The sequence below is a fragment of the Ascaphus truei genome, chromosome 5 (assembly GCF_040206685.1).
Source record: "Ascaphus truei isolate aAscTru1 chromosome 5, aAscTru1.hap1, whole genome shotgun sequence".
Lineage (NCBI taxonomy): Eukaryota > Metazoa > Chordata > Amphibia > Anura > Ascaphidae > Ascaphus > Ascaphus truei.
The window spans coordinates 195389578-195401500 of NC_134487.1; the positions used below are offsets into that span (position 1 = coordinate 195389578).

An 11923-nucleotide genomic window follows, 5' to 3' on the forward strand; every position below is an offset into this window, starting at 1 on the left:
ATTGAACCAGGCTCCCCTGCAGCAATCTCAGTCAGTGTCTTTACTCACTGAGCCACTGCTTCACCCTTAATTAATAAAAGGTATAAACATGGTGACTGCAAATGGTTTATCTATGATATTTTGTATATATAAATACAATATTGTAGACGAATCTGGGTCACACTTCTAAACAGTTTCCTACAAGATGTGCCTGAATACACATTACCATGCAAATGGCTGAACACGTGTATGCCTAATATGCATATACTGTACAATGTTTTGCAAATAGATATACAATAGTATGCATGTTACAGATACACATTGCTTTGCACAATTATACAGTTGCATGCATATTATAGAGTTATACAACAAAAAACAGACAAAGATGCCCAAAGCTACTTCCCATGTGACAAAAATACACAGTGCAATACCTATATATTCTCTTGAAAAAAGGGTCATTTAATGTAACCCTTTGGCCAAAGCGTCTTAAGCCTGTTGCCACTTTCAAGGCATGACTGTAGCAGGTCCTAACACTTCCTGGGTTAAAATTCTTATTTACCTGTATAATTACAGGAATAATGATATATATGTATTATGTGGTAATGGTAGGGATTTATCAGAGCTTGTTGGGTATCTGTGTGTTTATTAACTGTGTGCAGTTGGTCTCAGCTGCTTTTGGGAGGATAGTGGCTCCTCCCCCCAAGGTTTAAGCTTGCTCCTCCACACTTTCCAAGTTGGCAGGTCAGTTTCATTTTGCCAGGTTACAACAGATCCAAATGTGATCATTCGTCCTGTAATTATACAGGTTAATAAGAATTTTAACCCAGGATGTGTTAGGACCTGCTACGGTCATGCTTGAAAGTGGCAGCAGGCTTAAGACACTTTGGCCAAAGGGTTAAATTAAATGACCCTTTTTTCAAGAGAATATATACAGTAGGTAGTGCACTGGGTATTTTTATCAATTTGGAAGTAGCTTTGGGCATCTTTGTCTGTTTTTTGTTGTATACATTTAGCCATGCCCGCTAACACTCCTTTTGACACACTATACATACATATATATATTATGTGGTAATGGTCAGGGTTTCTCAGAGCTTGTTGGGTATCGGTGTGTATATTATAGAATTACATTGCTCTGCACAAATATATCCTCCTTAAATCCCTCTCCTGGCTTTCCATCAAATTTCGGATCACTTACAAAGTTCTCCTTCTTAAGTCTCTCCAATCATCTGCTCTTTTCTAGATATCAGCTTTGACCTCTCTCTATGCCACTGTTTTTCTCCTGCTCTACCCATAACTGTCTCCTTTCTACCCCTTTCACCTCTACAGCTCTCTCTTACTTTAAACTCTTTCCCCTCACTTCACCTTATCTGTGGAACTCCCTCACACTCGGTATACACCAAACACTCACTCTCCACACCTTCAAAACAAACCTGAAGACCCACCTCTTAAATGAAGCATCCCAATAGTCTGGACTCATTGCTATAGTCCCACAGTCACTCCTGCCAAGCACTGCCATATACTGTACTTATTCCCCCACATGCTGTCTCTGTAAATTTCTCAACATACCACTTAGACTGTAAACTCTCCGGTGCAGGGATTTTCTTTCTTGTTGTGTGACTGTGTTGCTCTTATTGTATTATAATTCCCTGTACTGTATTGTCTTTGGAAAGTGTGTAGTACAATGTGGGCACTATATAAATAAAGAAATACATACTGTACAATTGTATGCATTTAAAAGATTTACATTGCTTTGTATATATGTACAGTATACACTAGTATGCCTATTATAGATACACATTTTATGCACCACATAAAGATATGTAATTGTCTGAATGTTATAGATATACATTATGTTTTTCTCTTGTATCTTAATGTAGATATACCCTGTTCTCCACCCCCTCCCCCCCCCCCCACACACACACATCTGTGGCAGGGGAGGGGTTAAACCAGTGCTGCATGTTCAAACAGAGATTGCGTTAGAAAGTGATGACCTCATCTCTTTCCTTATCTGGAACATGATATCTGAAATATTCATGGATATATACCGATTACATGCATCTGCAGTGACCACACCCTAAACCAGCCCCTCCCTGCACAGAGCAATGCAGAGGGAGAGCTGTGTTGTGCGGTGAGGTGACAGGATACCTCTAACCCCTTCCAGTCCAGATGGTACATGGAGAGGTATTAGTGTATACTTTGAAGTAGACCCCATATATATCATTTTATCATGAGAAATATAACATATTCTCCTAACAACCAGAGTATCCGGTATAGATAATTAAAAGGCACTAAAAATAATATTAATTTCAGGGGAAGTTTAAAATGGGAGCAAGTTGCTACTGTAATCGGAAATAATGTGTGTTTGTTATAACATATAATATTACTGTGAGTCTCCTGCAACTGTTCTATGACACTGTTAAATGCTCTGTATACTATAAGTACCTTCTCAAATCGTTTCCACTCCATTCTTCTTTACTGGAAAATAAAGCCTAGTGATAAGCATAGTTGGTGTACCAGGATATGTAGGGTTGCTAGGGAGAGGAGGGATAGCTAAGTAGGGTAGATATGTAGTGTGATAAATATAGGTATGGAGGGTGATAGATATAACTATGGGGGTGACATTTAACGGGTGACCAGCAGCAAATTCCTGATTGTGACTCAGCTCTAGTGGATTTGGAGCCCCAAGTAATAACAAGAGATAAGATTTTCCAATATGTTCTTTAATTGAGCAAGGTTTGCTTTAACATAGACCAACAGAAGGTTGCGTTACAGCTCACCCAGGTTCTCCCATGACTTGCAGTCCTTTAATTGCACCAGTGAGGTAAACATAAGGATTCATAAATAGGTTTCTTTTATTAAGGCGATAAAACTTCTGTTTCACTGTCCCCCCTGTTTTTTTTGGCTCAGTTGGTTCTTTGCATAATTCAGCTCAGGACCCTCAGAAATGAAGTGCCCCCACAGCAACTTGGGAAACCCCAAATCTTTTCCTCCTTGTACATGTCATGCAGTTTTTGTATGATTCCCCAAGTTGTGTGGGAGGGGCACGTCTGGAGCTTGCATGCATTTGTCCCCTCAAATATTGCACAGAAAGTAAAATTACAGTGTCTGGAGCCCCCACCCCACGAGAGAACCCCCTTCTGCTAGAAGCCCATTTGAAGCTGTCACATTACATGCAGTTTATCTTATGGCTTGTTCAGTCCTGCCGCTTATTGGAAGCGCTGTTACTCTATCTCACTTGTCCTCAGTGACCTCCTTGACCAGAGTGTGTGAAGTAACCTTCTCCACCTTCTTGGTGGACACTAGCTTTTCCTGGAAAGACTCATCATGCTCCTCCACTTTCTGGGTGACTGTTACTGATTTTGTGATGTACTTAGTAGTCCCACCCTCATCCTCACTGGTTTTTGTCTCCACTTTCTTTGTGATAACCACAGTCTGCTGGCTCTTGTTGCTGTCCTTGTCTTCAGAGGGGCTGTCATCCAGACCGTTGGTGACCACTCCCTTGTCTTCACTTTCTTCCTTCTCTCCCTCCTCCTCTTCCTCTTCCTCCCCCACGTCTCCATTGACTGCTGTATCTTCTTTCCCATCCTCCCTCTGAGTGCTCTCTTCTTCCCCCTTCTGATCTTTGTCTTCCTCTTTTTCCGACCCCACAGATGCTGCTTTGGATACAGAGATTATCTCTTCTACACTCTTCTCCTCTGGGGATTCTGCTTTCTCCTCCTCTGTTTCAACTTCTTCTTTTTCCTCTACTGCATCCTCCTCCTCTTCGGTGGCTCCTTCCTCTGCTTCTCCCTTTTCTTCCTCTAGCTGCTCTGCACTCTCTTCTGTTTCTTCCTCCTCCTCCTCTCCTTCTGCCTTTTCGTCTGCTTTCTCATCTCCCTTTTCTGTCTCCTCCTCCTGCTCTTCCCCCTCCTTCTCCTCCTCTGTGACATCCTCTCCTCCCTTCTCAGCCTCTCCCTCCTGTACTGCAGCTTTCACCCTCACAATCTTGGTCTCCACCATGGGTTCCTCCACCACTTCTTCTTGATTCTCTTCTGCACTTGCCTCTCCTTCCTCTGCTTCCTCTTCAGCCTCTCCTTCCTCTTTCTCTGTCTCCTCTTCCTCCTTTTCTGCCTCTTCCTCCTCTCCCTCTTCCACATCTGCTGCTATATCTTCCTTTTCAGACTTCTCTTCCACTTGATCCCCTTCTCCTTCCTCTGCATTCTCCCCTTCCTCACCCTCTTCCTCACCTTCTTCTGCTGCTTTCACTTCCTCTCCTGCTTCCTCATCCTCCTCTTTGCCTTCATCTACCTCCTCTTCAACTTTCCCTTCCTCTTCCTCTGCCTCCTGTTCCTCTCCTGTCTCTACCTCCTCTTCCTCTTCTTCTCCTTTCTCTTCTTCTTCCTCTCCCTCTCCCTCCTCCACCTCCCTGGGTGCTGCTGCCATTACAGTGGATTCCACAGCAGCCACAATCTCCTCCTCCATCAGCTCCTCTCCCTGTTCCTCCTCTCCCTGTTCCTCCTCTCCCTGATCTTCTCCCTCTAGAAGCCCTGAGGCAAACTCCTCAGCCATGGCCGCCAACGCTGCCTCCATGTCTGACCTCTCATCTTCCACCTTGGTCTCCTCGATAATTTCCTCGACAAACTTGTGGTGTACTTTCATCCTGGGAGGCTCTGCCCATGCCTGCTGCACTCGAGCAGAGGTGACGGTGATGGGGGGCTGCCTATGAGTGGTGGAAGGGCCCATGAGGCTGCCAGAGAACACGTTGAACCGGGTTTCCTCTCCCTCCAGGAGCTTCCTACAGAGAGAGGAGAGGCATTATACGAGGGAGAAATTTTGCATCTTGCACACTACACCCTGATCCCTGTGTGTTGCACACTGCATATTACAACCTGCATCCTGCACACTCCTACCCTACACACACATATTGTTTTATCCTTTAGTGCCACATGAGCATCATATGCAGAAGAAACTTATCACCAAAAATAACTCCAGGGCATTGATGAAGATGTTAACGTTTAATATCTATCTTTGAGTGTGTGCTTTGGTAGTAAATGTTGTATACATTGGTGTTGGTTGCATTGTAATGCGTTATATATTCATTAGTTGCTTAACCAAACACTGTTGGAGCTGAACAATGTTATTTCAATAATCTCTATGTGTATATATTTAAAGTTATGGGTATTATAGGGCTGTTATGGGGCTTCGGTTGCGATGAAGGGGTACATATCTGGACTAAAACATATTTATATCACACATGTCACTTCTGTATGCCCTTCACTGCACAAATATTCTGTTCAAACCAAAATATCCATTTACTTGGGTGCGCTCTAGACAAGTTAAGTTGTACTTTATAAACAAACACCATGAGGTGTATATCACTATGCGCTTAGTATATTGTCTTATATTTAGTTACTGACAAGTGAACAGATTGTGCACACTCTTTCTTTGCTCCCTGAAATATGACATATTATTATATCCCTGTCACTCTCAGCTTGGAGCTGAAATGGCATTTAAAATTCTGAATATTTCTGCTACGAAACAGATATGAACCTGTCAGACCACAGAGTACATAGTACAGCTTGGGGTTTCCAAATTGATTATACTAGAGAACTAGACAGTCCTAGTGGTTCCTGCTTCTTTCCACTGGTGTTTCAGAAGGGTTTACATCTACAGTCCTAGTGTTTACTTTAATGTTGAAATCACACATTAGCTACAGAAAAATGTGATCTTTAACACGGAAGGCTTTGAAATATCATGTATTAAATCCACTGTGGGTTTTACTTATTGTGACCATATACCTTTCTTTAGTAACTCAGAGATCTATCCCAAAACGTGTTATTTTGTTTAATGCACAAAATGACATTACTGTCCGGATCCAGAATCAGATATGTGTCTGGGCTTCTCATAAACTGATTTATAGGGAACCTTTGGCAATGCTCTGATTTTATAGCTATCGCTATTATTATTATTTTATAGGGTAGGTCTTTCTTTGCTATGGGTTTATAGGACTTCTGTATTACTCTCATGTTATAGGGCTTCTGCATTGCTCTCTTGGTCTATGGCTTCTGTATTGCTCTCATGTTATAGGAGTTCTCGTAGATTGGTCTCTTGTTAAAAGATTCCCCGGCATTGCTCGGCTTTTAAGGTGATTGTTAGTCTGAAGGCTGCCTCTAGTTCTCCTCCCACGCCCTGGGATGTGAAAGTTTTCCTCCTGCTGGTATCTGCAGCCTCTGCAGTGCTATTAATATTCAGCTCGACTCTGCAGGGCACCGGTACCTGTATGCAGCAATCTCGATATCCAGGGCCATCTTGACATTGAGCAGGTCCTGATACTCCCTCAAGTGACGAGACATCTCCCACTTGGTTCCTCTCAGTTCATTGTCCAGCTGCTGGATGGTTTCCTACATGACACAAATTGTGAGAGAAATGTTCAAAGAAGTGTATTGATGTACAGTACAGTAGCTGCATTGTGCAGAGCCGATCTGGGAGCACATGATTTGCAGTGACATTCAGCACATCATCCCTGTCACACTGCGCCACATACAGTACACACACTGTCATATTCAACCACACACCCTTCATACAGTACACTGTCATATTGCACCATACACACACCCTATGCCGCTACACACACTCAGTCATACTGCACCACACCCCCTGCACACACTCAGTCATACTGCACCACACCCCCTGCACACACTCAGTCATACTGCACCACACCCCCTGCACACACTCAGTCATACTGCACCACACCCCCTGCACACACTCAGTCATACTGCACCACACCCCCTGCACATACTCAGTCATACTGCACCACACCCCCTGCACATACTCAGTCATACTGCACTACACCCCCTGCACACACTCAGTCATACTGCGCCACACCCCCTCTAAACACACACACACGTGACTGCAGAACTTGCACAAATTGCGCAGTGCTGCCTCGTGCTCTACACCCTCTGAGCCAGAGGACAAAACCAAAGGGGTAAACCAAAAGAGACCTGTGTAAAGTATCACACAGTGTGAGTATCCGCTTCAGTGTGAGATCTCATTCTACATCAGGTACACACATAAAAAGTCACAGATTAGTAAAAATACAGAATATGTGATGCGTTCCCTTATAGTAACAGTGTCTGTCTGTGAGCAGCTGCTAATGGTTTTATTTTAAGATCTAATACAAGTAAAGTTATGTAGGATGTACAGCTAATTTGCTCAAATCTGGGCGTGCGGGTAGAAAAGAAGGACCTGTTTTACTGAGGATAGAAAGTGAATCTGCCGGACCCCTTAAACCCAAACACTTCTATCAAGTACTTATTAAAGCTAGCTGCGGAACCCACAAGGAAAACTCTCTGCACCTTATGGGTATTATGTAGCAAGGCAACCATATATATATTTTTAATATACAATTTGTGTGGTTTTCTGCTCCAGACTTTCTCCACTTTTGCCTGGATACATAAACCCATCTGCCTTTATTTGGAGAGGATACATGTTTTATTATTTGGGGCAGTTGTTCTATTGCATTACTTGGCGCAGTTGTTCTAATACTTGGGGCAGTTTTCCCAAACCTTCCTAATCCCAAACCCCTCCTCCTAGGTCTCTTACCTGGTAGCTGGTTAGGTCGTGGTTATGTCTGTCCTCGATGTCGTTGAGCTGCCTCTCCAGTGACTCTTTGGTGCCCCTGACCGACTCCAGTTCCACACTCTTGCTGTGCAGCTGCCTCCTGTACTCCCCTATTTCCTCCTTGGCCGATCTGATGGCATCCTTGTTCTGCTCCGCCGCCTCGGTTAGCTTGGCGTATCTACACTTGAAGACCTCCTCGGTTTGCAGCATGTTGTGGTCGGAGTGACCCTCCAGCTGGGAGCGGATCTCCCTCAGCGCCGAGGCCAGGTCTGTCTTCTGGAAGTCTTTCCTCTCTACCGTGATGTGCGACGCCTGGATCTGTGCCAGCAGCTCACCCACTTCCTCATCATGGTTGCCCTTGAGGAAGGCCACCTCGTCATGCAGAGACAGCACCTTCTTGTCTAAATCCACCCTCATCAAGGACGCGTCCTCCATGTCCTTCTTCATGGCCCTGATGATGGCCTCAGTTTCGTCCCTGGTCCGAGCTTCCTCTTCGTACCTGTCTTTCAGTCTTTGGATGTCCTCATCCAGGTGCTCTGAGTCTAGCAGGATTTGCGCCTTCTCGTGGCTGAGCTGCTCCAGGTTGGAGCGCAATTCCCTCCTCTCCTGCTCATAGACATCTCCCAGCTGTCCGTGCCCACTCTGCTTCTGCCGCAAGGCCTGGATCTCCGCTTCTATCTCCTTGTTCTGCTGCTCCAGGTAATGAACCTTATCGATGTAACCGGCAAAGCGGTCGTTGAGCCCCTGCAGCTGCTCCTTCTCACTGGACCGGGACTGCTTGAGGTCTCCGTTGTAGCCGGTAGACTGGCTCAGGTCCAAGGTATCACTAGAGCTGAACCCTCTGGGAACGGCCAGATTGCCCCTCTTAAAGGACGAGGAGACGGTGCTGGGGCTGCTCCGAGACCAGCTCTGGGACCTGAAGCCGCTGGAAGGGGAGCTGCTGGTCCGGCTGTAGCTGGTCCTGGTCTCAGCCATCCTCCTGTAAGAGGGGCTGCCTACGGTTTCCAGAGAGTAGCTCATCCTGGAAGACTTTGGGGTATGTGTGGCTCACAGCGCAAGGTCTGCCCTCTCCCAGCCTTTATATAATCGAGACATATCCGCTAACACTGCAATAACCGACTCTCTGCTGGCTGATTGATCTACTCCAGATGGGGAGGGGTTATTATCTTCCCTCCACGTGTGCAGAGCTTTCCCGGACTAAGTGCTGTCCCTACCCCTCCCCCCTCTCAGTGCACAGCTGAGGGTTGAGAGAACTGGAGATGGAGGAGAGGTGTGTGCAGTCTGTCTGCCCCTGCTCGGTGTATCTACCCTTGAACATCTACCCTTGCTTCGTGCATTTGCCACTGCATAGTATCTGCTTCTTTGCTGCATTGCAAGGGGCGGTGTTATTGGGATCCTATTCTCCGGGAAGTGCCTGTGTTGGGAGGTGAGGGTGTTGGTTTTGCTGGTGATCCTTGTGTTCAGCTCATGAAGCTGCCGCTCTCCGCTGCGAAGTATATTCAGCACCATGGAGAGGGGCAGTATACATACAACAACTAAACATAATATCTCCTAAGGACCAGACTGCATCAGCTCGTTTATAGTGTATACAGTCAGTGCTGTCGGAATTATGTCTCTTCTACTCATATCTCTGATATACTTCTTATTTTCACGGATACTCGCATAGTGTGCATATCCCACATATAACTTTGTATTAGTATCTGAACAAGTTTAGAAGCAGAATGCTTTCTGCCATATGCTTGAGTGAGAAATTCTAAACGCAAGCTCTGTGTGTTTTACAGTATACAAAGACATTATCTGTCTTTAAATCTGATCGATACTGTTCTCTTGCCCACACCCTGATCTTTGGCATGTCATGAAGTCATGTGCAAGTGACACGTGTCCGGTGTTCTACTCACAGGTTCCATGTGTCCTGTCACACACGTGTTCTATATGCCAGAGGCAGATGTCTTCTTGACAATTTGCCTCCCATTTAGCAGTGGGACTCTCCTCGGGGGTTAGTGGTGAATCAGTGGCCACTTTTATTTTAAACGCCGACTAACCATTTATTTAATAAAGCGCACACTTTGTATTTGCAGTGTGTGCTCAACAGCATCTTCAAGGCTGGAGAATGCATCAGGGTTACCTAATGCTCCGCATATTATACCAAGTTGGGCATACCACATATTCATACCACGGTCTGCATATAATAAAGATACACTGCACTGAAAATTATAAACTGCTCTGTATATTATATACATCTCTGCATATTATAGGGATAGGCTACTCTTGTAAGTAACAGAGATGCACTACTCTGCATTGTATGCACTTCATATAACAGACATACACTGCTGTGCGTTTTATTGCTCGACATAGTATTGCTCCACATACATTACATGCTGCTTTGCAAAGCACTTCTCTGCATATAAAATCAGAGTGGTCTGCAAGACATTTTGCACATATCATACATTCAGGATAGTCAGACATAGATTCACCCAGCTCTGCAAATGTACAGGTATATGATGTTTTACAAGGTACAGTATTGAAAACGGAGTAAAGAGAGAATGGGAGTTTGTAAAAACACTGCAGTCAGAGAATGGGGTTGAGGGGTGAAGATGTAACCCATTGTGCAATATATTGCAGGCCCCTCTGGTAGCCAAGGGTTAAAAGGATGAGCGGTGGACATCTGAAGGGGGAGAAGTATATCTATTCAGAGGGACAAATCTCAATCCCAGTTTCCTCTCTGGGTCCCAATGAGATAATTGTCAATTTTGCTGAGTAATTGAAATTTGAAGCAGTGCAGAAATGGCTTATCCCCCACTTGCAATAGTATTTAAATCTTTAATTAGATCAAAAGCTGGTGCTCAGCAAGACCAGGCTAGAATAAAATGCTCAGCTTTTATATAAATTACAGGGAGCCTATTCAAATACTTAACATTATATTCATATTATTATGTATTTATTATTAATTATCAAGCACAGATGTAGATGCCCATCTGACAACACTAGATACAATAGTAGACAAGACCGTTACATACTGTACACATATACTGTGTGATAATATAAGAAAGATAGAGATACACTAATACAATAGATAAAGTGTATAACAGAATAATTAAACAGAGCTGAAAGTGGATTGGAAAGGCTTTAATAAGTGAGAAACCTAATATAAAATCCTAATATTGAGATTGACCAGGCAGTGCAAACCTAATAAACATTAAAGGTTCAGTCCCTGTTGGTCTACAAAAAACAACATTTATTAAACAACTTAACAATGTAATTATTCCCTTAAACTAAGGTGAAGAAATTGTGACTTCCAGGAAACCTTGAGTTCTAGGCATTACAAATATACTTTCAGTTAGCATTAATATACGACTTTTATATTAATAGCTCATTCTTAGCTTCACAGTGGTTTGACCAAATACCTGATCTGATCAGGTTGGTGCTTATTGGACCAACCCATTGACATTATTTTTTGAGTGTGTTAGAAATTGGCTGAAATGTACTTTTACTGCCCAGTAACTGTTTAGTTTATATTCATGGTTAATAGTTTACAAAACTAATGGACACTATGGGCCCTATGCTAGTAGCCTCGATTAGTTCGCTACTACATCGCAAGGTTTGACATGTTCTCGCTGAATGGTTTGTCAGTTAAGTTATCACGGTATTCAGAAAGAATCTGAACCCAACTCAAACCGTGTGGCAGGAAAATACCTAAACTGCTCTGAGAGGCAAAAAAAATAATCTCAGCCTCACTCATAGGTGTCCCCGTGCGATCTGGCTGTGAGCTGCATAGTGAGAGCTGCCTCTCCCTGCGCATAACTCGCCAGTGATTGCAGTGTTTTAATTAAACTTTTAATACTAGTGTACATGATCAATGTGTCTCCATAGAAGAACCGCATTGATTTCAGGTCCAGGGACCCCGTTCTCCAGAGATACAGACCCAGATATGGGGTACCGGTATCTCCTATGCATGTAAATGTCCCGATCACGTGACGCGGGACATTTAAACATTGCATGAAGATACTGGCACCCCATAACGGGGCCCATATTTTGGGTAGCAGGGGGTACCCGGACCTGAAATCACCACGGTTCTTCTCCGGAGACCCCCTGCTTCCGCACACTACTATTAACATTTTAATCAAAATAGCTTCAATACATTAGTGGCTAACTGCTAAGGCAATTAAGGGGTTAAACCTGAATAGCATATTTATTGGTGGCAGAGGGGGTAGATGAAGGGGGTAGTTGCCCAGGGTGGGTGGTTTGGCCTGCCGGGAAAGTTGCAGGAGTGGTTAACCCCTTCACTAATGAAGGGTGTTAACCACTCCCACTACCCACCCAGTAGGCCTAAACACCCACACTTGGG

The 11923-nt window shown here is 44.1% G+C and overlaps 1 protein-coding gene across 1 annotated transcript; it reads right to left on the reverse strand.

Annotated features, from left to right (window-relative positions):
- Window positions 1–2691: 2691 nt before the first annotated feature.
- NEFM (neurofilament medium chain) lies at window positions 2692–8720 on the reverse strand. The gene is made up of 3 exons (XM_075601585.1): window positions 7561–8720; window positions 6235–6359; window positions 2692–4753 (listed from the first exon to the last, which is right to left on the reverse strand). The coding sequence occupies exons 1-3, from the start codon at window positions 8596–8598 to the stop codon at window positions 3211–3213; spliced, it is 2706 nt and encodes a 901-aa protein (XP_075457700.1). The 5' UTR covers window positions 8599–8720; the 3' UTR covers window positions 2692–3210.
- Between the last annotated feature and the right edge of the window lie 3203 nt (window positions 8721–11923).